Genomic DNA, 26,527 nt, shown 5'->3' with positions numbered 1-26,527 from the left:
TAGACTGATTTATAAACTTTCTCTGAATTAAGGCAGTGAAATGATCAGAAACGGATCTTTTCCAGTCAGACCCTAGAATGCTGAACACTGATAAAGCTAAATTCTATTCTGCTAATTTAATGCTCTTTAAAAAAATATAGTCATATACCCAAAATGATATTATTCCTGGAAACTAAGTAATCCTAGCTGTTCTAATTCACCGGTAACTTCTTATTAAAATCTTAATAACATTTGTTTTGATATGAAAAAGTTTCTTCAGTAACACTGCTTCATCTTTAATTGAATTTCTGCAGATGTGTTTAATCTCAAAAATCTAATTAGGTCTGTCTGCCTTTGCTTCACTTCATAGGCAGTTATTTTAGGCATCTGTGCCTTTGAGGGCTTGCCCTGGGCCATTTGGCTTTTACTTTTAGAAATTCCAGAAACCTGTGGATTTCCTCTCTTTGAGTAATCACCTTGTGTGGTTTTATACATTGGAATGACTTCTAGAGGAGAAAGCCCAGATTTCCTGGGGACATGTTTGAGACCCTTTTCATTCAAGACCTCTCCACCTGATTCTTATTTACAACAAAATTGGAGAACTTACCCATTTCAGACCGGGGCAGAGAGGGATGAGAAGCACGCCTCTGTGAAGCGCTTTCACCTTCCCAGGGAGGGGGAGGCCGGAGGGCCCAGCGGCCGTAGTCGTGTGCTGGTGGGACTCCGAGGGGGTTCCAGCACTGCTCCGGGCCTTGTTTCAGTGTTAAGTTCAGCTTCTCCAAAGTACAGGTTCTTTTCATTCCCATGGTTCACTGACATAACTATTTTCCCTGTGGGGCATTTGCCTTTTAAGTCCTAGGAGTTCTTAGAAAAAATACAAATCCACATGGATTAGCAATTGTGGAATTGATGATGGATTTTCACAATACATAACAAAAAGGGAGGCATTTTTCTAAATGTGGTGTTGCCCATTGTGTTTAAATCAGATCGAGCAGTAGTTGGAACTCTGCCCTGTCATCAGTTGAATTTTCTTCAGGTTAAGCTGCTGTGTTTCTAATGTGTTGTGTTGCTAATTAGCGCTCTTTCACTTTGGCACATCCAAGGTGGCATCTTGGCCAACAAACAGAACTGCTTCGATGACTTCCAGTGTGCTGCAGAGTACCTTATCAAGGAAGGGTACACGTCTCCCAAGAGGCTGACTATTAACGGAGGTTCAAATGGAGGCCTCTTAGTGGGTAAGAACTGAATTTTATTCATTGTACTGACTGGTTAACATTCGGGGTTCTCGGATACACTGTCATTTGGCTCATGGATGGAAGCAGTGGTACAAAGAAAACAAAACCCATTTTTGTTTGGGCCTAAAGACCCAGCTGAGCCCCATCCTCAGATTGACCTGTGATGGCCTGGAGAGCCGTCTGACTTCCCTGCTCTGGGCTCTTTCAGACTGGCCCGAAGGTCTCCCCCAAGCTGGGGAGGGGGGCCCTCTCCCCACACACTGGAGCCATAGGTTTCAGGGGTTCAGGCAGCATAGTACCGGGCCTGATAAGCCCCCTGATTGTGTTACTCAGAACTTGTAAGATGTGACGATCATTAAACATTTGCTGAATAACTACACCCGGTGATGCTAAATGCTGTGGGGAGAGAGAAATGGCAGAGGAAAATGAGGTACATGAAAAAATGGATCCACAGCATAATAGTAATGAACTAGCTCACAGAAACAGTTCCCAAAGTAAGGAGCAGTGCCTTGGATGCTGGGCCCAGCCTGCACCCTGACATGCATGCACCCTGGGGAACAGGCACGCAGCCTGCTGCTGTCCCCTCTTACTGAGGAGGACGCACCCCCTGGGGCACTGAGAGGCCGAGCAGCTTGCCCCGTGTGCCACAGTCCGAAGCAGTGATGCTGGGCCGGGGCTGAGTGCCATGGTTTTAGATTCTGCTCTCTCAACTTCTCTGTGGCTCTGCCTCTAAGTACCTACGTTTTTGGTGGTTAATGACATTTTAGTTTGCATTTTCTCTCTCAATAGCACTGAACGTTGTAATGAACATTTATAGTAGACCTGAATTTTGCTTGCTGGGTCTTACATCCGATGTCATTAGGACATGAGGAGCCATTGTACACATGTAGAACAGCATATAGAAGCTCAGCTTAAAACACGTGACAGTTTTCAGGGCTTTCGGCTTACGGGTTTGGAGGAGGGAGTCAGGTGGCGGCACACGTGCTCAGTGTCCGTGCCGTGGAGATGACACTGGGTCATGCCAGAGCCTAGATTCCTGTTCTTTCTCTTTATTCACCCCAGTAGAATATAGAACATTTTCCCTTGGAGGTAAAATATATACATCCAAAATAATTTGCTTTAAATTTAGAAAATATGTTGATAAAATTTTTATGAACAACACAGACAGCCCCTCTGCCTTCGTGGAGCTTTCAGTCTAGTCTGAGCAGGCAGACAGCCCGCAGAGGCCCTGAGGCCAGCACACGGCTGCAGCGGCGCTGAGGCGGCTCCCACCCACGGCCGGGCACCGTGAGCAAGGGGAGGTAAGGCAGCAGGGGCTGAACCAGGCAGGACTGCAGAGCCAGACTGGGGGACCCAGCTTCCTGGGAAATGAGAAACCTTTGGGGGAGTTTTGAGAGGAGAAGTACCATAATTTGACTTGTTTTTCCACAGGGTCATAGACTGATCCTATTATGGTGATAGTGTAGATGGAAGGAAAGTCAAGGGCAAAAAAGCAGGTCAGGCAGGAGACTTGTCTGGTGAGACTTGCACTGGCAGCTTGGACAGGGGTGCAGTGACAGAAGTAGTGAGAAGTGGTCAGATTCTGGGTAGACTTTCAATTGGAGACCACTGAATTTACATATGGTTTACATATGAAGTGTAAAAGAAAAAGAACTAAACGAAAATCTTAAGATTTAATAGGAGGCGATATTAAATACCATTTGATGCCAACAGTGGGAGACTGTTTTATAATTTACTGGTTCATCCAATAACTCCCTCATATTTTCAGAGTTATATTCAGGATTGATTTGTGTCTATTGACAAGCCTGGTCCCTTAAGGAACCTGCAGAGATGGAGCGCCCCCATCAGGATTCTGAGTGTATATTCAAAGGACAGATTCCTGTGCTTCCCGCCGCTGAGAGAATGGGGGTCTCCAAGGGCAGGACTGAGGATTCAGTATTATGAACAAGCTCTGAAGTCAGAATTGGGCTGGGAGCCGTGTTTTTTGCCAGAGGCACAAAAAGGCCAGATCCCTTGACCCATGTGACTTCGCTGACTGCCTCACCTGGTTAGGTGCCCTGGGCCCCACTCTCGTAACACCTGGGTTTTCTCGGTGACGCCATTGCCTGTTCGCTTCTTTACCCTCGTCACTGAGATACTCACTGGCCTATCCCCAGGCCTGGTGCCAGGCATATAGCAGACGTTCAATAAATATTTGGTAAATTATCAAGAAAAAAACCCATTTAAGTAACTTTAGTATACAGAGAAGAACATTATATAAACAGGACTAGAAGGTGTGCCAGTACTGGTTAGAGCCCTGAGCTGAGTTTGAGTCCCTATTCTGCCTTGGGCTAATTGAACTATTTCTACTCATAATACCTCCTCATACCAACCAACAACTCTGCGACACCACCTTCAGTTCTGGTGCTACTCAGGGTTAGCACAGACCCCACAGAGGGAGGGCTCAGACCCACAAGACTGCTTCCACTTCAGATGCCAGTCACGTATCCAGAGCTTCCCATACACTTCTTGTTGATTGGCTGTGCATGGGGGTTCCAAGGACCCCCTTCTCAGGTTCAATAATTTGCTAAAACAACTCTTAGAACTCAGAAACAGTCTTTTCTTGCATTTACCAGTTTGTGATAAAGGATAGAACCCGAACAGATGGAAGAGACACAGAGATAGGGTAGGGTGTGGGGGGATGGGTAGGTGTCAATTTCCCATGCCCTCTGGGCACACCACCTTCCGCACCTGAAAATGTTGACCAGCCTGGAAGCTGTCTGAACTCCATTGTTTAGGGAGTTTTATAGAGGTTCTATAGAGGTTCTATTGTGTAGACACAAGTGATTAAATCATTAGCCATTAGTGATTGCTTCAGGCTCTGCCGGGGGTGGTTGCATGTGGCCCAGGATGGCTATGAATGTGGCCCAACACAAAATTGTAAATTTACTTAAAACCTTTTTTTTTTGCTCATCGGCTTTCGTTAGTGTTTGTGTATTTAATGTGTGGCCCAAGACAACTCTTTGTCTTCCAGTGGGCTCAGAGTTGCCAAAAGGTTGGGCACCCCTGCTGGCCCCTCTGTCTACCCAGAAGTCAGTGGGGTGGGGGTGACCTGACAATTCCAACACTCTAATCACATGGTTGGTTGCTCTGGCAACTGATCACCATCCTGAGGCTGTCTAGGGGCCTACCAAGAGTTACCTCATTAGCAAAAACTCAGGTATGGTTGAAAGGGGCTAGTTATGAATTATAAGAGACACTCCGGAGTTCTGTGCCAGGAACAAAGACCAACATTATATCACAATATCACAGGCTTGTTTTGAGGTCCCAAACAGGTTTCTTAACCTCCCTCATCACCTGTGAAAACAAGTAGGGATGGGAGGAGGAAGCACAGGCTTTTTGAAAGTCCTTCAGTTTTTCCAACAGCCTTCTCCACATTGAGATTCATTTTGGGGAGTAAATCTCTGTTACTGATGAGAATATTCTTCCCTCAGATATATTGGAAGAAGGAATGGGGAAGTTTGTGGACCATTAGACAGGTGATTTATGATGGTTTCTTCCTGTACTCTAAGAAAAAAGGCAAACAAGGTTCTGGAAGCATCCAAGTGTTGTTTTGTTAGTTTATTTAGGTATTTGATCATAAACTGCCTCCCTTTTCTTTCTGTCTTGGTTTTTAGCTGCTTGTGCAAATCAGCGTCCTGACCTCTTTGGTTGTGTTATTGCCCAAGTTGGAGTAATGGACATGCTAAAGTTCCATAAATACACCATTGGCCATGCCTGGACCACCGACTACGGGTGCTCAGACAGCAAACACCACTTTGAATGGCTTATCAAGTAAGGTTTTAATTAATAGTGACATATATGTTGCTGACAATTTGATATCCTTTTGACTGATTGTTCAGAATTATGGTGTTTGACTCCTTGCTCTGCTCCATGTCCCTTATTTGCATCAATTTACTGCAAAAGTAGGGGACGTGATGGAAATACCTGCCTGTCTTCCTTGTTTCAATCTTGTCTTTAACGAAAACAAACTACAGAGATGTGAAAGAATTCTAAATGTCCTCCTCCTCCCTCAGATTCCTGTGCCCTCCTTCTCTTAACACCAATCTTAGGTGCTGCTGTGAAGGGACTTTGCAGATTAAATTAAGGTTACTAATCATCTGACACTGAAATAAGGAAAGTATCTGGGATTATCCAAGTGGGCCCGTAAAGGCAGAGTACTTCCTCCAGCTGGAGTCAGGGTGCAGTAGAAAGGGAGGTCACAGAGACTGGAAGCATGAGAACTTGACCCACCAGTGCTGGCTTTGAACATGAAAGAAGGGGGCCTCTAGGACCTGAGAATAACAGCCATCAAGAAATGGGGACCTTAGTCCTTTGGCCTCATGGAACTGGATTCTTCCAGCAACCTACATGAGTCCAGAAATAGTTTTTCCCCAGAATTTTCCAGTCAGAACCCAGCTAGCTGTTGCCTTGATTTCATTCTGGAGAGGTCTAGAGCAGAGAACCATGCTTAGCTAACCCAGATTCTGACACACAGGACTGTGACATAAGAAATGAGGGATTAGTGGAATCCGGGGAACGAGACAGACCAGATGTCTGCTCTTCAGGACCTTGCAATTCTGTCTCCTTTTTTTGGTTAAGTAGCTACCACAGCTCTGGCAGGTCTAATGACCATTTCATTAGGAGAACCGTCAGGAGTGAGGCTTAATTCACAGTGCCCATTAAGTGTGGACTTGGAGAAAGCCTCTGTTTCAGGGGAATGGATGTAAGGAGATGCCACAAAGAGCAAAGAGGTTGGTTTTGATAAAATGGCCACAGTCAACCCAGGACTCTTATAGCTTCTTCCTTCACACCCAAGGGAGGGTATCCTGCCCTGGCAGAAAGGAGTACACAGATCATTTAAGTCCAAAATTCTCACTCCAAAGGGGCTCCACTCATATGCCCAGTCTCTCATTGATTAGCATCACCTCTCAGGAGGATGATGTGGAGGTGGAGCTTCCCACACCTGCAAATTCCCTTTGGAAGAAATGAAGGCAATGGAAAAAATGAAGAAGAAATGAGAAGAGGGCCCAGAATGTTGAAATGAGAATAAAGCAAGCTCAGGAGTATGACAACAGCTTTCCAAACTTGGAGTTTGCCCAGATGATTAAAGAATTTTGGGCTACTTGGGATTGACTGATGCTAAGGAAGAGCACAGAATATGTGTTTGTGTTAGGAAACACCCACTGGAAAAAATAAGAGTTGGCCAAGAAAGAAATCGGTGTGAGCCCTGACTGCTGTGGCTCAAGGGGGTTGGGCGTTGTCCTGCAAACCGAAAGGTCAGCCTTTTGATTTCCTGTCATGGGCAGGTCTTTGTAGGTGGGTCCCCAGTTGGGGGAATGTGAGAGGCAATCAATAGATCAGTGTTTCTCTTGTACATTGCAGTTTCTCTCCCTTTCTCCCTCCCTTCCTCTGAAAGTAAAATCTTAAAAAAAGAAAAGAAAAGAGAGAAAGAAAAAAGAAAGGAGAGAGAGAGAGAAAAGGAAGGAAGGAAGGAAGGAAGGAAGGAAGGAAGGAAGGAAATGAAATTGATGTGATTTCTGTTCCTAGCAAATGTGTCCTTGAATGTATACAAGCATAGGTTAAATATGAACTTTGAACAAAGTATCTGGAGAACCAGGCATTCTACTTCAACTTTGCCTTTGATGAAACAGCTTCAAATGAAGTCATCTACTGGCTCACAGCAAGACCACTGGCACACACAATTTTCCAGAGCAGAAAAGCAACCTGTTTTGCATAGCCAGACAGGAAGTAGCAAGACACATACTATAAGCAGAGGCCTCTCTGGAAAAGCCCAGAATGCATCCTAAGGGATCCATGAGATGGCCTGCCAGGTTGTCTTCCTCCTGCTACCAGAACCTAGGCCCGAAGTCTACGTGACACTCTGTGCTCAACAAGAAGGCCAGGCTGCATGTGCTGGAGGGCGGGAAGCAGCAGATGCAGGTGCTGGGGCTGCAGGAGCATGTGGTTAGCTGTGCCAGCAATGTCATCAAGATGATTGACATAGGCAGTGCCTGCAGGAGCTATGGGCAGACATTTGCCACCTCCAACTCTTCCCGCCCCCATGACTGCTTCCAGATTCTTCTTCGAGCCAAAGGGAGAGTGCATAACAAGTTCTCTTAGGTGGATCTGGTAGGGAATGAACAGGGTGCAGAAACTTCCAGTGCTGACCAGCAGACCCACATGGAAGGCACAGAAATCAGCAAAAGCCTCCTGGCTCTGAAGGAGTGCCGCAGGGCCCTGGGACAGAACAGGACTCACACCTGTTCTGTGAGAGCAGGCTGACACACGTGCTATGGGACTGCTTTACTGGGGAGAACTCAAGGACCTGTGAGATTGCCCCGATCTCCCCAGGCATAAGTGCCTGTGGATGTACTTTAAACACACTCAGATATGCAGACAGGGTCAAGGAGCTGAGCCCCCACAGTGGGCCCAGTGGGGAGCAGCCAACTCAAATGTAAACAAGAGACAGAAACCAGCTCTCACAGGTCCCTGATCACAGGCAAGTTACCTAAAAGGAAGGAGAGGAACTGTCTGCCCAGATGTCCAGCTTTCAAGAAGCCGTCACTCAGATCTGGGAGCTGGAGGAGAGGGCCATCACGCAGCAAGGGCCAGGCTGCGCTGAGCTCTCCAGGATGACTGCGCAGCCAGATCTGACCTGCAGGCCTGTGTGCACAAGGCGGAGTCTGCCCCGGCCCAGTGGCCCAAGCACTTCTCAGCCCTGCAAGATGTCATCAAGGCCTTGCACCTGGCCACACAGCGGCGAGAGCCGGCCAACAAACAAGCAGCAATATACGGCCCCAGTGATAACTGCAAATAAAGATGTTTGGTTTCACACTTAAAAAAGAAATCAGTGTTTGAAACCTTACTAAATTTATGGTACATCAATCAAAAACCACTTTTTTGAAAGGTGGCATTATACCTTACAACAATATATATGGGATTTCCTTTTTTAAATCAAGAAATATGGAAATGAAGGGAAATACGTGCAAATACAGTTAAACTTATTTTGCGCTCTCAGCGTAACTACATGTATTTGAAACTACATGTTACATTATGGGAATACGGAACAGCTTCCCTCTTTCATATCCCTCAACCACTTTGGCAAGAATGAGAAAGGAGCAGATATTTAGGTTCTCAAGACTGCAAGCCTCATTCTTTTTTGCTCTTCACGCTCTTTGCCTCCCGCACGTGGGCACTGGGGGATTATCAGCGGGATTTAGGGGTCGCCCTGGGAATAACACAAGAAACCTGTGTCACAGTCTTTTCAGTCCATTACAGATTTATTTTTTCTTCCATTTTGTGTGCTTTTTATGGCTAGCTCTCTCCAATTAGAAGTTCAGCTAAAATGACAGAATTTTTGGAATTGGATATTTTAAACTACTAAATTCGGTTCTGTGGCCCAGAAGGAGAGGATTTTACTTTGTAAACCTATTACTTTTAAACACACAGGCAGCCTCATGGACACATGCTGGTAAAAGCTGAATGTCTGAAGAAGCTATTGTTCAAATTAACTTAGAGAAAGTACCCGCTTAGGGGGATAAGTCCCATTTAAACTCAACTGAAAATACTGAATTAGGTGATATCAAAGACAGTAAAATATTTGATGGAACCCAATACTTCTGAGATTAATTTGAAAACAACCAAAAAGAAAAAGTTCTAAATATTTTTTTTTCTCTTAAGATGTCTATGATGTATGGGGTGGACAAAGATAGGTTTACAGTTGTATGTGAAACATAGTTTATTCTTGCATTACCTATTAATTATTGCTTTATTTGCATCACAACTGTAAATATACTTTTGCCTACCCCTATATATTCCTGCTTTGGATGTCAATTTGCCCACCAAGCACTCACCATCGTGCATTTCCTCTTACCTGCTGCTCCCAAATACAAGCAGAGCTCAGCCCCACACACCAGAGCCAGAAGGGGTCTCACAAGAAGCTTCTCAAATCCTCTACCCTTGGAGTATGTCCCACAAGCACCACCTGGGATATTAATGAGAGCCCCCCGAAAAGAGCTGGATAAATAAAGCTTAACGGATTTTTTTTCCTACAGAACTTCTGAGACTTTGATGTACACATGTGGTATGTGAATTGTGGGGCTGGGGGCGGGGGTTGGTTATATTAGCAGACAGAGTTTCCCAAACTTGTTTCCCCACAGAACTGTTATCTGGAGCACTAGGGCTGATCCAAAACCACTCTGAAATGAGGTCAGAAGACCAGCCCATTGCCACCTCATCTTATTTATTGGAGACTAAACCCCAGAATGTTTAGCCTTGACTTGCTTAACTGAGTAGAAATTTTGCCGTTTTCAACTATCCTCCAAAATAAAATTCAACTAAAATATTTGATTATATTCATTAATGCTGAACCCTTTCAAAACCATGACACCTATATTGAGTGAAATATAAGGACAAACTGTCTAGAGATTTCCCTCACTTAACTATTATCAATCACTGTTGAAGTCAACTGTGCTTTTACTCTGAAACCTCTTTTGTTAGCATTACTGGCCACTTACCTTGCACTGCAGCGGACGCCTTCTCTGCTCCTGCTCGAACTCATTCACCACTGGCCAGAGGCAGCTGCTCTCAGCTGGCGCCAGCAGGAGGTTGGCACCGCCCCAGGGGCACCGACTGGGAAGTAGGCCAGAGAGGGTCTGCGATCTCCCTAAGACTGCCAAGCAGAGCCTGAAACAAAGTTTTTATAGATATTAAAAGGGGTAGAAAGCTGATTTCAAGTTCTTCAACATAAGAAAGGCTTGCACCTATTATATCCACAACTAGTGTTTTAGAAAGAAAATCAGTCTACTTAGTAATAGTGAAAAAATAAGTCTAAAGACTATGAAAACACTCAATACAGTACATGTGCATATAGGTGGGGTTATTTCAACAGCCCTGTGAGTTTCCTTTCTAATATAGTCCTCCCAAGTAGGAGCCAAATAAATGACAGAGCTGTTCCCTATTTCCAGTGGCCCTGGCCAGTTAAGCTGTACACAGCAGAGTAAGCACAATCCCCAGTGGTCATGCATGTACTAGTTAGCTGCAGCCCTTATTGCAAGTGATGTTAGGCGGGTTGACCACATAGGTTACTGTGCCCAGCAGCCCTCCTTAATTATCCTAGTGAAAAAAACAACTCAGCTTTTGATACTTGGCATCATGAGAGTGCCTTTGCCTTTCAGATATTCTCCGTTACATAATGTGAAGTTACCAGATGCAGATGACATCCAGTACCCATCCATGCTGCTCCTCACTGCCGACCACGATGACCGTGTGGTCCCACTTCACTCCCTAAAGTTCATTGCCACCCTTCAGTACATCTTGGGCCGTAGCCGGAAGCAAACCAACCCCCTGCTTATCCACGTAGACACTAAGGCGGGCCATGGGGCTGGGAAGCCCACGGCCAAAGTGATAGAAGAAGTCTCAGACATGTTTGCATTCATAGCGCGGTGCCTGAACATTGACTGGATTCAGTAAATGGATTTTCCCACTCCCTCCAGACAGCCGCAGAAAACCTCAAGGGCTTTCACACCGTTAAACCGAGAAACCACTGGGCACAATACTCCCCACGTGAGCACCGTTCCTGCACGCACAGACTGCAGTCAAACAGAACTGCTGCAGGATCGATTTTATCTTTTCTAGGCTTCTCCTTTTTAGCAAGCCCTTGGCCTTTTGGGTTGGTTTGTTTTTGTTTGTTTTTTTTTAGGCATGTTTGGGTAAATAACTAAATGGCAGCCAACACATTGTGAATATTAGATTGCTGAATTAAGATTCATAGTCAGGCACACTTCATATATAACAGCTCAGTGAAATTTGCTTCTATAACCAACCAATATATCTCCAAATAAATGTGAGAACTGTTCTCATGAAGACTCCTCGGCAGCAACAATAAATGTTATTTAAGCACAGGAGGCTTTATTTCTGCTTCCTTTGTGTCGAGGGCAGCTCCAGAAGTGCAGTCGTTCTGGATCATGTCACTTTTCTGTGGGAGTAAGCAGTTGACCTTTCCACACAAATTAATTTCCGAAAATGAAGTCCTAGAATGTTAGCCCCAGAAATCAGTTGAGGGCATCAATTGCGGTTCCTTGGTTTATAGGTGATGAAGCTATTAGAGGTGGTTTGCTGTCTTACAGGTTAGCTACTCAGCCACCTCCTAATCTGGGGCTCTTGGTTTCAATCCATCCTTTGAAAAATCAGTGCACCAGAAACTAAAGATTATGCATCTATTTGTCTACCAACAGCATCATGGTCACAAAACATAACTGGAAGTCAGACTACTAAGATATAACACTGAGAGAACACAGGAATGAACTATCCAGACAGATACATTTATCCAAACTTACCTTACACTAAGAATTCCAGCGTTTCCCAGGCTATTCCCCCACACCACCACAGACTATTTCTGGAAATAGAAAGTTGTGCTAAAAAAATGGGTTTGGACCCCTCACAACCACCCTGAATCCTTAAGAGGAGAATCTACTATTCCTCAAACTATTGTCTATGAAAGAGTTTTAAGGCATTTGTTTTACCATCTTATGAAACCCTTTGGACATCAGTTTGGGAAAAGCTGTTCTAATTTATGAGAAGAAAATTTTCACCCTGGCTGGTGTGGATTGAGTGCCAGCCTGCAAACCAACAGGTCACTGGTTCAATCCCCAGTCAGGGCACATGCCTGGGTTGCAGGCCAGGTCCCCAGTGGGGGACATGCGAGGGGCAACCAACTGACCTATCTCTCGCATTGATTTTTCTTTCCATTTCTCCCACCCTATCCCTCCTTTCCCCTCTCCCTAAAAATAAATAAAATCTTTTTTTTTAAAAAAGTTTCTTCTTTGTCTTGCTTCATCAGACATGACAAAAAGAATTACTATCTATTTTGTATGAATTAGCTTAGCCTTAAAAAAAGCTTAATTTGGATGGTGTGGCTCAGTGGATTGAGTGCCAGCCTGCGAACCAAAGGGTCACCAGTTTGATTCCCAGTCAGGGCATATGCCTATGTTGCAGACCTGGTCCCTACTGGTCTATTGCTTCCCTTCAGGCTGATGTCATTCAGGCTGAGAGGTGAAGTTCCTGCAGTAAGGGAGGATGACTCAGCACAGGGATCCTGGTGGCTATTCCCTCAATTCTCTCCCCAAAGCCACCAACCCCAGACACCTCAAGCCTCTCTAGTCCACTCTGCCTTCCCTCTGCCAAAGCCCAGGGTAAGTGGCTGCAAGCGAAATTTTGTGCTTTGGCCCTTTAAAAAGGTTCTGCATCTCCAGCAGTCTCTCCCTGGGCATCAGAATGCTTGCTGCTTTTCACAGCTGGGTGTTATCTGGGTTCCTTTTCCAGCTCTGGTACTGTAGGCTGGGAGCCAGCTTAGGGTTTAGATCCCACACTTCTCAGGGGGAACTGCCTGGGTGCTGAAATATTCCTCCAGAACTTCAGCTGCTGCCTGTGGGAGCCCAGCCAGCCATCTCGGATCTCCTCCGCACTCCCTCCAGTCCCATTGTGCTAAAGTGTTTTCTTCTGTCTATCCGTGGTTGTAAGGCTTCTTTCCAGCTAGTGTTCAGTTGGTTAGTTAAGATGATTTCTCTACAATTTAGTTGTAATTACAGATTGGTCCTGGGAAGAGGTTAGTGTAGCTTTCACTTATTCCTCTGCCATCTGTATTCAAAAGACACCTTTTTCATTTTCACCAGATAATATTTTAGATATTTTGAGTATGTTCGCTATCTCCTGCTATTGGAGGTCAGGAGTGCTGCTATATCGTCCAATACATAAGACAGCCCCATAGCAAAGAACTATTTGACCGAAGTGACAACCGATAGTACCTAGAAACTTTACAAACCTCTTTTGGCTTGTTTGATTGATCACAGCACCTTCTCCATACACTACACAAATCTTTTTTTACATTTTTACCTTTCTTGATATAATAAAGCACAATATGCCAAAAACAGTTGCATATCTTCTTCCATTTGCAATATTAAAATGGCTGCACAAAATTCACCAATTTTGATAAGATTTTTTAAATGCACACTGATATGACAGCTGTCATCATACAATCTAACAAAATGGTTTTAAATGAAGTGAAAGATAGCTAAACACTACTAGCACCATCATATGGAAAAACCCAAATGAACTTTTTGGCCAACCTAATATATATAGAGAGAAAGCAACTATCTCTGAGAACAACCTGAACACCCACAGAACAGATTCTCTGCAGTGGAGGATATAAAGAAAAAGCCACATTCAAGAGGGTATGAGGGGCAGCGATACAGCATCCAGTAACCAAGAGGGATGTCACCATTTCAATAGCCTCCTCCTACAAAGAGTGAGATATCTGGGACCCACATCAAGCTCCCAGCCCAGGAGCCTGCCCAAGGCAGAGGAGCCCCCTAATATCTAGTTGTGAAAACCAGTAAGGCTTATATCCCAGAGAGTTGAGGGCTCTGGGAAACAGAATCCTTGCTGAAAGACCCCATGCACAAATTCATTTGCTCTGAGTCACAGCACAGACAAGAGTTTGAAAGGCACCCATGTCATATGTGAAGGAGATATATTGACTGATTTTAAGAGACATGTCAGAAGGATTTGTTGGTGCTCTCTCTGGGGACACAGGCAATGGTGGGCATTGTTCTTCCCTTGCTTTGCTCTCCTTCCACTGAGCCAGCACCTGGTGGACACCAGGTCTGGCACTCTCCATTAACCTGCTGTTTGCTTTACCTGGCATTTCCCTGAGGACTCACCCAGCACAACCACTCTGCAAAAGCAGCACATCCCCAGCACCCAGGAAGCAGCACCAGCAGGCCTCCAAAGCAGCACCCTATCCCCTAGCACTGAGCAAGCCTCCCAAGTGGTGCCCCAACCCCCCCCACACCTGGTGGATGGCATGAAAGCAACCCCCAAAGAGGGTTGAGGGACCAGCCCCTCAACACACAACAGTGAGGCCAGGCCTCTCAGCCACTCACACTGGAGGCCTGCCCCACATCCCAGCGTGCCAGGAGCAGTCACAGCCAAACCCCTCAGCCAGCAAAGCTGGGGCTCTGCCCTGCACACCAGCATGCCTGCAGCCATTGGGAATGGGCCTCACCACCAGGGGCCAGTTGGACCCACCAGTGCAACCACAGCAGTTGGAGCTGGGCCTCACAGCTGGACCAGGGGTCAGCCCCATCCTACAGAGCACCCACAACAGCCATGGCCAAAACAGAACAGGAAGGTTCATGCAGCCCACACAGAACACACCCCTAAAATACCTGGCCCTGGTTACCAGAGGAAATTGTGTTACTCAGCCCCTACAGGCCACTCTTAACACTATGAGTGTAGCTGATCTATGTAACACATAGAAACACAGAGTCCTGGGAAAAAGGAGGAGACAGAGGAATATGTTCCAAGTAAAAGAACAAGACAAAACCCTAGAAACAACTAAATGAAACCTAGATAAAAAGTTCAAAGTAATGGTCATAAGCATGCAACCAGACTCAGCAGAAGTATGGATGCACACAGTGAGAACATGTACAAAGAAATAGAAAATATTTTTTAAAACTCCATCAGAACTGAAGAATACAATAAATGAAATGGAAATATATATACCTGTATACTAGAGGAAATCAACAGCAGATTAGCTGATGTAAAATAATAGACCAGCAACATGGAAAACAAGGTAATGGAAATCACCCAGTCAGAAGAGAAAAAAGAAAAAAATTAATGAGAGTTTAAGGGACCTCTGGGACAACTTCGAGCATACTAACATTCACATTATAGGGGTCTCAGAAGGAGAAGAGGGAAAGAAAGGGACAGAAAACCTATTTGAAGAAATAATGATGAAAAACTTCCCTAACCTGGCAAAGGAAATAGACATCTAAGTCCAGGAAGCACAAAATTTCCAAATAAGATGAATCCAAAGAGACCCACACCAATATACATCATAACAACAAAAGTTAAAAACAAAGAATCTTAAAAATAGCAAGAGAAAACAACTAGTAATGTACTAGAGAATTCCCACAAGACTATCAGCTGAATTTTCAGAGGGAGTTGGCAGGCCAGAAGAAAGTGGCTTGATGTATTCAAAGTAATGAAAGGAGAAAAGCTGCAACCAGGAGTACTCTATCCAGCAAGGTGACCATTCAGAATTGAAGGAGAGGTAAAGTTTCCCAGACAAGCAAAAGCTAAAAGAGTTTATCACCACTTACATGCATTACAATAAATGCTAAAGTAATGTCTTTGAGTGAAAAAGAAAAAGTCCAAAACTAGAAATAAGAAAAAATGTGGAAGAAAAATCTCACTGGCAAAGGCAAGCATATAATGAGGGTTGTGGATCAACCACTTACAAAACTAGTATGAAGATTAAAAGAAGTAATAAAATCATCTATATCTATAATAATAAGGTATACATATACCAAAAAAAAGATTTAAAATATGACATCAAAAATATGAAACATGGAGTGGGTGGAGTAAAAATATAGTACTTGTAGAATGCATTTAAACCTAAGTGATCATCAACTTAAAAAAAACTGCCATATACACAGGAAGTTATATATGAATCTCAGGGTAACTACAAACCAAGAACCTATAATAGATACACAGAAAATAAAGAGAAAGGAATTCAAACATAACACTAAAAAAGTAACCAAATCTCAAAGAGAATAAGAGAAAAAGAAGGGGACAGAGAAGAACTACAAAAACAACCAGAAAACAATGAATAGAATGGCAATAAATACATACCTATCAATAATTACTTTAAATGTAAATGAACTCAGTGCTCCATTCAAAAGACATAGGGTGGCTGGATACACTAAAAAAACAAGACCCATGGCCAGGCTGGTATGCTTCAGTGGACTGAGTGTTGGCCTGAGAACCAAAGGGTTGCTGGTTCAATTCCCAGTTGGGGCACATGCCTGGGTTTCAGGCCAGGTCCCCAGTAGGGGATGTGCAAGAGGCAACCACACATTGATGTTTCTGTCCCTTTCTTTCTCCCTCCTTTCCCCTCTCTCTAAAAATAAATGATAGAAATCTTAAAAAAAAAGAAATTTAAAAAAAAAAGAGCCGGCTATAGTGCTGCCTACAAGAGACTCACTACAGATCTAAAGAAACACGGAGACTAAAAGTGAAGATATGCAAAATAAATATTTCTTACAAATGGAAATGAAACAAATCTGGGCTAGCAATACTTATATTAGACTAAATAAACTTCAAAACAAAGACTGTGACCAGAGAAAAAGGAAGATGTTATATAATAATAAAGAAATCATTCTAACAAGATGACATAACACATGTAAATACCTACACACCCAATATAGGACCACCTAAATACATAAAGCAAATATTAACAGACATAAAGGGAGAGACTGACAGTTATACACTAATAGCTAGGGACGTTAACACCCCACTTACATTAATGAAGAGATCATCCAGACAAATTGTCAACAAGGAAACATAGACCTTAAGGCTCTAATGTGTCATTTAATGGATATTTATAGAATGTTCCAGTGAAAAATGGTAGAATACACATTCTTTTCAAATGTACATGGAGCATTCTTCAGACTAGATCTCATGTTAGGCCACAAACCAAGTTGCAACATATTTAACAAGACTAAAATCATATCATGCATCTTTTCTGACCACAAAGGTATAAAACTAGAAATTAACTAGAAAAAGAAAACTGGAAAAAAATACAAACATGTGGGGACTAAACAATGTGCTACTAAACAATGAGTGGTTGATGAAGAATGCAAGACAAAAATAAAAATATCTTGAGATAAATGAAGATAGAAACAGAATGTTCCACCATCTATGAAATGCAGCAAAAGCAGTTTTCAAAGTTCACAGTGATATGGGCCTATCTCAAGAAACAAGAAAAGCCTCAAATAAATGATCTGAACTTGCACTTAAAGGTACTAAAAAGACGAACAAACAATGCCCAAAGTGAGCAGGAGGGAAATAAAGATCGGCAAGAAAATAAATGAAGTAGAGAGTAAAACAGAAAAGATCAATAAAACTTAAAAGCTGGTTCTGTGAAAAGATAAACAATATTGTTAAATCTGTAGCCACTCTTCAAAAATAAAAGGAGAGAGAACTCACATAAAATCCGAAGTGAAAGAGAAGCTACAACCAACACCACAGAAGCATCATGACAGAATGCTCCAGTTACTGGGTTGGCCCAAAAGTCAGCATGGTGTTTTCTGTAAATTAAGTGACAAATTTTTCATTTTCACCAATAACTTGATTGAGTTGGATATTTCGAGTATGTCAGCTACCTCCTGCGTGGTAGAACATTGATTATTCTCAGTTAATGTCTCGATTTGATTGCGATCAACTTCAACTGGCCTACCCTACTGTGGAGAAGTGTCCAGCGAGAAATCTCCAGCACCAAACCACAAACCATTTTTGACACATTCAACCAGTCACAGCACCTTCTCCATACACTGCACAAATCATTTTATGTGTTTCAGTTGTGTTTTTCCCTTTCTTGAAATAATAAAGTATTATGTAAAAATGTTGCATATTTTCTCCCATCTTCCAGTATTAAAATGGCTACACAAAATTTCACCAATTTTGACGAGTTTTTTAAATGCACTCTGATATAACAGCTGTCACAATACAATCTAACGAAATGGACTTAAATGAAGTTAAAGATGACTAAGCGCTACTAGCGCCAGCTTATGGAAAAAACTGAATGAACTTATTGGCCAATCTGACATTTCAGTCAAAGAGGTCAGAGAGGGCCTCTTTAAGGAGGTAACATTGGAATTCTGACCTGAACATGGTGGGACAGAGTAGCAAAGGCAGGGAGGCTCAGTATAGGTGAGGCCATTCGAGTGTTGAGCGGGAAGAGAACAGGGTCAGACCCAGCAACCATGCAGAAAACTGACTGTAGGAGGACAGGAGGAGAAGCAGGAGGACCATTCAAAAAGCGGGTGGTCTTAGCAACCTGAAGGAGCTTGGGAGTTGAGGAGGCAGAAACCCACCATCACAAAAATAATTCGGACCTACTACCTCAAACTACCATACTGTCTCTGGATGAACCTCAAAAACATGATGCTAAGTGAAGGAAGCCAGACAGATGACCACATACTGTATGATTCCATTTATATGAATGTCCAGAAAAGGCAAATCTATAAAGACAGAACATAGATAAGGGGTTGCCTGGGGCTGGGAGTGGAAACGGGGCTGGACTAACTGGGGATCTGACCAGGGTGATGAAATGTTCTTAAACTGGATTACAGTAACGGTTGCCCACTCAGTGAGTTTACAAGAAAGGAATTGCACACGTGATAGGGGTGAGTTTTATGGTATGTGAATTATTTCTCAACAAGTTGCCAAAATTAACTCCAGCAGTAAAAGAAAAAGGAAAAAAAAGCAAATGAATCTCTGGATGTGCACCACCCAGGAATAGCCACCTAGAGAATTGTAATGTCAAGTAGAAAAAGCAGGTGACAACAATTGAGATTAAAGCTTCTTTTTTTTTTCTTATCAGGTTCAAGCAAGGAGGAAGAGGACTATTTATTTTGAGCACTGTTTCTTATGTCAGAGTTCACTTTGGGGTGGGGGGGGCAGGGACAGCTGTCCCTCTATCGAGTCTGCTGCAGCACAGCAGACTGCTGATACCACGACCTGCAAATAACGCCCTGAACCCACTTCACAGGCTCCCACCCCCACCCCTTTTCAGGAGCGCCGGGCCCCCTGCTGAGGCCCGCCCAGGCAGTGACACGCAGGCAGGGGACACAAAGGCAAGTAAGCAAGCTCCCTTTAAGGCTGTAACTAATAAAGCCATCATTTTCTCCACCATTCAAGAGAAAATGTCTTGGTGGCCATGTATGAGAGTTATTAATTCTAAATAACCTTCGGAATTGCACATAAACTACCTTAATGGTGATGAGCAATTAGGAATGTGAATTACATTTAATTGACAATGTAACTATTCCACTGTGCTCTGGTTTCAAAGAATATTAAAGGCTTTGGTGAGTATTAAAAGCAAGAAGTTAGAGTATTAAAAGCAGCATCAAAATGTAACAATTCTTCATTCTGGGGCAAATGACGGACATTTACACAGATATCGCCACATTACTTTCCCCCAGGACGTTCGGACATTGGCCCTGCAGTTGGCCTTTTCCGGAATGCTTTGTTCCCTGCCACCTCAGTCCCCAGAAGCCTCACATACCTGAGAGACTCCAGGAACAATGGGGACACCCCAGCTCTGCCACTGCTCTGGTCTTGCCTCCGAGAGCAAAATTCCCTCTAATTCAGCCAGGATGGTTGTTAAATGTGAACGTGTTTTCAAGGGGAAGATGGCTGGAAGGGGCTTCCTCGTTTGCTAACACCTGAGCTGGCTTTGCTGTTTCTCAGCGAATGGCAAGGCTGGGCCGGATAACATGGGGGAAGCAGGGTTTCAGGTTTACTCGGTGAGGGAAAGGATGGCCAGAGTCAGGAGGCAGGAAAGGGGTGATTCCAAAAGGGGAACTAGGGAACAAATACTGCAGGAGGAGTTTGCCTGCCTCTCACTCCTGCTGTTACACAGCTTACTCCCAGCAGTCCCACCATGTCAAGAGCTGCGGCTGATCCAGGTGGCGGACATGCGGCTTGAATCAGCCCAAACAGGTGAAGAAGGAAGACACGTGGGATGCAGAACTAATTCACACATACGTTGGCCACCTCACACAAACCTCGTTTCAAGTATCAGTTCTTTTTTTATCCCAGAAGCTTGTATTCCTTTTAGCAAAAGTATCTTTCACTAATATTTTCCAAAAAATGTTGCAAAAATAAATGTTGCCTGTAATTTTTTCACTTCGTAGTTTAGTTGTACAGGAATGTTGCCAAAATTGTACAGAGGGAACCCATCTGCCCTTCACCCAGATTTCCCTCATGTTAACATTTCCCGTAATCATAGAACAATGATCAAAACCTGGAAAGCACCTTGATCCAGCACTATGAACTACCCTTCACAGGGCATTTCATTGAAATGCAGTCAGCTTTCTCACAGAACGTCTCTTTCCTGCCCCGAGTCCCACGCTGCATTTAGTTGTCATGCCTCCTTCATTCCTTCAGCCTGAGATGGCACCTCCATTTTTTTTGCTGCCTTTCAATGGCCTGAACACCTTTGAAGGGGACTGACCAGTTATTCCATAGAATGTCCTTCAGTTTTAGTTTGTGTGATGTTGTCTCATAAATGAAGTTATTCCTTTTTGGCAAAAAGACCCCCACTGTGATGTTGCGCATAGTATCAGGGGTATTCTGGTATGAATGTCTTATTTCTGGTGACATTAATTGGGATCACTTAGTTAAGTTAAAGAGGTATCTGCCCGATTTTTTCCACTTCTGTAAAGTTACTGCTTTTTCCTCTTAAAGAGTGATAGTTATACTTTGCCTAAATTAAATACATGTTTAAATGCCATCTTTTGGAAAAGTATTTTAGGCAAATTACAATGCAAGATATATACAAACAAGGTTCTCAGGAGTCCTCTCTCAGCGAGTAGTCCTTACCTGTTTATCCTAAGCCGGGAAGAGGGCTTGCTATTTCTTTCATCACCAGGTTCTACCAATTCTACCTTCTAAACATGCCTGGCTGCATCCTCCGCTCTCCAACCCCACCACGTTTCATGATTTGTCTCCTTGACTCCAAGTCTTGCTCCTCTCAAATTCCATCTACTCACTTACTCCAGATGAGCTTTGAAGAGCAAGTAAGATAGGTCACCTCCCACTTGGAGCCTTGAGTGGCCTCCCACTGCCCTTAGGCAGAGAGGATCAAAGCAGCAAAGTCTGGCTTGGGCCCCTGGGATGAACTGGTGATAAAAAGATCCCCTGGGCAGCTGAACAAGTTCATCTCCCAGCTGCAAATCAGAATCAACTTGGGAGCTTGTTTAAAATGTAAATCCACAGGTTCCTACCCACAGAGATTCTGACTCAGAGGAGAACCTGGGGTCCTAACAGTAACAAGCTTCGCAGGTGACTCAGATAGGGGGTCAGCTGAGGAATCACTGTTAGACACACCCAACTGATATTAGTTCTTAGGGAGAGCTATGGGAAAACTTTTCTCTAGTTTTCAGATTTCTGTAATGATGTTGCAATCCTGTCATAGTTATTAAATGTACCTAAATTTATTGAAATTTACATTAAGTGAAAAATCAACAAAATGAGAAGTCCTGGCGTATTCTAACTTGTGTTGAATTTGCACACATTACAAGAACATTGTAATTTTTCTTGAGAAAGGTGGTTGTTTAATTGCCTAAGTCTCATTAAATTTAACTCCCTAGTGGTATGGATAGAATCCTTTTGGAATCATGACATGCAGTCGTATTATCCTGTTTTAAAGATCCCAGCCACTGCAGTGTCCAGCAAAGCCACCTGCCAAGCTCCAGCCCCCTTGTTTTAAAACCCAGGTGGGGCCGAGTGCCTGGCTGTGGAGCACAGGAAACCTTCCACATCCCGCTGGCACCCAAGGTCTGAAAGACAAATACAGCCAGCTCCAGTCCTAAATACATCTTTTCAGTCATTGCTGACATGTTCAAATTTAAATAAAAAATTAAACAATTTCAGAAAAGCAAGCAATTTTTTGTCAAGTTCATTATACTTGTATAGAGGACAAGACATTCCAAAGCTCCTATGTCCAACTTCTTTAAGCTTCAGCATAATTCCCAATGGTAACTCAGCCTAGTATTTCTTCTTTTTCTTTTTAATTTTTATTTTTAGGGAGAGGGGAAGGGAGGGAGAAAGAGAGGGAGAGAAGCATTGATGTGAGAGAAACATCAATCAGTGAGGACATCGATCAGTTGCCTCTCCATGCACCCTGACCTGGGGACGGAACCCGCAACCCAAGTGTGTGCCCTGACTGGGAATTGAACCAGCCGTGGCCTTTTGCTTTGCAGAATGATGCCCAACCAACTGAACCACACCAGTTAGGGCAGCTTGGAATTTCTAGACAAAATACATATTACACCAGTGAAATTTAAATGTATAACATGAACACATTTTATCTCCCAACGAAATAAGAGGAGTGGCATTTAATCAGATTTTTTCAACATGCACCTCCCTCCACCCTGGTTTTGCAGTTGAACTGAGCAGGGAGATGCTGGCACAAGGAGAAGCTGGGGACTGGAAGCCGGTTAATGTACTGACCTGTGATGGGCTGTTGCTACCTGGTTCCCCAGATCCTCCGCTGGGAGTCAGAACCACAGGAACGGAGGTATCCCCTTCTCAGGCCCAGCACCAGCACCTTCACCACCTCTTCCTTTGCTGGTTTTTTCTTGTGACAGATACATATACTTTTTAACTCTCAAGGAAAAATGGGTATTTAAATTGTGACAAAATCTTGATTAAGGAGTAAAGTTTCTTTTGGTAGTACTTTCTGTTTTGGTTACTTAATGAGAAAAATACAGGTATCGATATAGATCTTTATCGAGATTGCCCATATGCAAAACAAAGGAAAATGGAAAGTGTGATGCATTTGAAAATTCAATGTTCTGTTATGTTTAACTACTTTCTGTTGAGTTTGGTTTCTCAAATGTAAATCTAATGAGCTCCAAATGGGAGGGCTCCCAGGGGGTGGTCCACTGGCCACTGCTGTCCTTGCAGGGCTTTAGTGTGGGATTACTACAGCATTTTTATTGAACAGTAATTGATCGAGTCATTACCACAGTGCCAAATCACTGCATTTTACTGGATTGGAGCATGTGTCTTAGAAGAATTCTGGGCATCTTTCAAAGTTAAACAACGCATCTAAAAGTGGGAACCAGAAAACATAAGAGTCATCCAAGGAGCAGAAACAGTGATGTTAAGTACCTGGATGAACTGCTGGAGCTGAATGCTGAGTTTAGCCCTGAGTCTGGAGGCCCTAGACGAATTTGGGTAAATCACTCTCAACTTCAGGAGCTGCAGCTTCTTTAGCAACAACAACAACAAAATACTATTTTACTCAAAGGGCTCTTACATAACTTCATGAAAAATTGTCTTCCCTAATAAGGACAGTCTCTCCTCTAGCTGGTGTCTTTTCTCCACCTTCCTTCCAGGGCCCAGGCCTCTCCACGCAGTGGAGGTCTGTTCTGTGACCTGCCCTGATGACTAGGGATGCTCCACAGGCCCATGTGTCTGTCTGCCCACTAGGATACTGTTACCCACCACCTGGCTCCAGCGTGCTGGCCACGTTCCCTCACTCTGCCACTTCTTCATCCTGACCTCAGGAACCAGGTAGTCCTCTGTCCTCCCCGAATCTCTGAATTTCTTCAGTGGGCTACTTCTGGCTCTCTGCACACATCATGCAGGCTGTGGAGAGCTGGGAACTGCCTCAGGCCCATCAGTCAAGCCAGCTTCTCCTTCAGGGATGCACCACGGCACATGTGCCAACCAGTACATATTGCCAACCTCCTAGAGCTCTGAAGGGGTGCAGGGTGCAAAGTCCTGTGCTTATGTCTTCACCTATTTACCATGGCTCCTGGATGTCATCTCAAAGAGGGGTGGTTAGAATGCATGTGTCTCACTGCCAGCTTCCCTCCATTTCCTTCCTGTTTCTCACACGCCACATACCCTATGTCATTTGCTTTCTCTCTATCACTGCCTTTCACTGTGGTCCACAGGACGGCTTTTAATAAGCGATAAAGATACTGCCTCTCTCCACAAAGCTTGCCTTTTAAAACAAATGCTTTTCTGAAGACCCAGAAGTCCTACTCAGGGTGTCAAAGGCTGGATATCGAATGTTTTTCTTTGCATTCCTGCAGTGGTACTCCTAATCCTCCCCCTAGGCAAAGCAGATATTTCTGGCCAGAAAATGTAAATCCATGCATTCTTTCATCTATTTCAAAGAACATACACCTTCTTCAGAAAAACCTCTTCCTTAACAGTTTCTCTCTCTGCCTCATATTTCCTCTCTCCTGATTGAACAGAGCTGAAAAGCTCCCCTGAAAAGAGTAGCTTAAACTGGGAACTTGGGGAGAACACGGAGAGAAAGGAGACAGTTGAGGATGAGGCAAGCCATGTGGCTTTTTGCTTCACCATGTCAACTCCTGCTTTTGGTCATGTGTATATACCAAGACGACTGAGTCAAACATGCAGTCTCCTTTCCTTTAAATGCCATTTCAAAAGATGGTACACCCATGCTGTAAGAACTTCGGATTCTCAAACCACTCGCAGCTGCAGAAAGGTCTTTGGCCACCTAATGGTTCATCACCACCCATAAAAGGTTTCGCACATTCTCAATCACAGTTCTATGAAATATTTAGCAAAATTCCTTATGCAGACATTTTATTTGGCTCCGTCTAGGGGACAAAGCTGTAGGTAAGGTGGAGATGAGTAAGTCAGGGTCTGCAGGCCAGGAATTTCCAGCCTAGTGAGAGAGCAGACAGGGGAGATGAGCAACTGCATAAATAGCTGTGAAATAATGGAAAACAAAATGCTATGGAAGTGCTCACAGTGGGTGGTAAAGAACACATCTCACATGTGACCCCATTTGGTGACACTGAGTCATGTGCTAGAAAATGCCCTGACAGTTGCTCTACAACCAGTGCAGAAGTGGCCTCCATGAGACTGAGTTCTCCTGATGACTGCCTTGAGCCAAACCATCTTGGTTTGAGTCTGTTGGTTTCTGACCAAGTAGAGGAGGATGAAGTGGTAGCAAAGCCCTCAGACGGAATGGCCCGTCTCTATGCCAAGCTTTGTTACAAGCTGAATGGGGGGCAGGAGCCAGGAATAGCCTGTAGGGGCTGGCACAGAAATCTGCTGCCATTCGTCGTGGTGTTCTGAGCTGCTGCTTGAGCATGTACATGTGCTTTGGAAACCAGATAAGTGGAGGCTGAGGTTGCTTTTGTGCTGTGAAACTTGAGACCCGCACTCTTTCCCCAGAAATTTGATCCAGATGGAAGGCAGATAGGGGTCTGCAGAGAGCAGTGACCAAGGGAGGTCACAGTGAACAGGGTGAGCTGGCCAGGGTTCATTGTCAAAGCAAATAGGGAGAACACTCAAAACAGAAGACCACTGACATGGTTAAATATTGCCTCCGGAAGTTGTTGTGCATTTGATAAATCCCTTAAGGAAGCAGATGAGGAAAAAGAACCAGAAAAGGCTGCTTTGGAGGGAAATAATAAATCTTAATGGGAGAAATCAAGCAAAATTTAGACTAAGCAACCCAAACATTCATTGGGAAAATGTTCATAGGAACATGGAAATTAAAATAGATCCACTTAAACACGTAAGGGTCCCTTATTTCACATCATGGGCCAGGAGCTGGCAAAGCCCTATCTCAGTGACCAGGGTACAACCCCGGGCCTGGAATGCGGCCAGTGCATTGTACTCCATTGTACCATAAACTGACAGCAGGGAGCAATGTGCTTAGGAAACTGTTGTCCAGCCCAAAGTCTAGATAAAGGTGAGCGAAGAGGCCAGGTATGTAAGGGTTAGCCAGCCCTGTGCAGGGAAAGGGACACTGAGTCCAATTATTCTGTGTCTCCATGCAAAGGAATAAATTACTGTTCTGGTTTGCCACTTGGATCTGACAGCCCAGCGCATGTGAAGAGACTACAAAGCAAACGTTTTTACTGGCCCAGTTCTAGTGCGTTATGTCTTCAACAAAATCCCAGAAGGAAGTATGCACAGGAACTGAGCCAGTAAAAATTCTTGCCACATACTTTATATATAGAAAAAATATTTTTAAAAATCTGTGACACAACACTTAAGTAGAAAGGACAAAATCTAGATGGCATATTTGGACATTAACTGAAGGGAACAGAACAAAACTTAAACTGAGCACTTTCTCAGCATCAACATTGTGTGAGTTGTATGTGGTCCATAAGAACAAGTTCAGAGAGCCAAGGATAGAAAACCTAGTGGCCAGCCCTATGCCTATGATGTGAGGACAAAGACTCGGAAAACGTTACTTTCCACTACCATCAGAGGAAGTGGGCATTGTTTATGTACATTTTCTCCTTGGTTTAATAAATTCACCTAAAGCAGAAGATGACAAGATATGGCAGTCAAGGCTCCGCACCCCTCCCCCCAAATGCAGTGATGGCGCTGGGGAGATGCATGATGGGAAGGAAGGTATACCCTGGAATGGTCACAACAAGTGGAGGCCAGGGGTCTGATGACACATAGAAAAATCTTACCTCAGAGAGTAGAAAACAGGTTGAGAAACTTGAGAAGAACTTGAGAAAGTCCTCAGAAAGTGCATGTCACCTGTCTAGACCTCAGAGTCACATCCATGAAATAAGAAAGTTTGACTAGACAATTTCTGAGATCAGAGTCAGCTTAAGAATTTCCTTACTAAATGATATTTAAGAATCAGCAGAAAGCAGAATAAGGCCAAAGCAGAGAAATGTCTTTTGTGACAAACTAAAAGCAAT

The 26,527-nt window shown here is 43.9% G+C and overlaps 1 protein-coding gene and 1 pseudogene across 1 annotated transcript in view; both read left to right on the top strand.

Annotated features, from left to right (window-relative positions):
• The window catches only part of LOC123821769 (prolyl endopeptidase), a 105,369-nt gene extending 93,328 nt beyond the window's left edge, over positions 1 to 12,041 (top strand). The window contains exons 13-15 of the mRNA XM_045843495.1: positions 1,083 to 1,214; positions 4,871 to 5,027; positions 10,412 to 12,041. Of these exons, the coding sequence (XP_045699451.1) occupies positions 1,083 to 1,214; positions 4,871 to 5,027; positions 10,412 to 10,706 (584 nt within the window). The 3' untranslated portion in view covers positions 10,707 to 12,041. The remainder of the gene's footprint in view (positions 1 to 1,082; positions 1,215 to 4,870; positions 5,028 to 10,411) is intronic.
• On the top strand, positions 5,041 to 8,187 carry LOC123821770 (annotated as a pseudogene).
• Positions 12,042 to 26,527: the final 14,486 nt, after the last annotated feature.

This window comes from Phyllostomus hastatus, unplaced genomic scaffold (genome assembly GCF_019186645.2).
Source record: "Phyllostomus hastatus isolate PE091 unplaced genomic scaffold, TTU_PhHast_1.1 phas_contig_40, whole genome shotgun sequence".
Taxonomy (NCBI): domain Eukaryota; kingdom Metazoa; phylum Chordata; class Mammalia; order Chiroptera; family Phyllostomidae; genus Phyllostomus; species Phyllostomus hastatus.
This window is presented reverse-complemented; position numbering and strand designations above follow the sequence as displayed.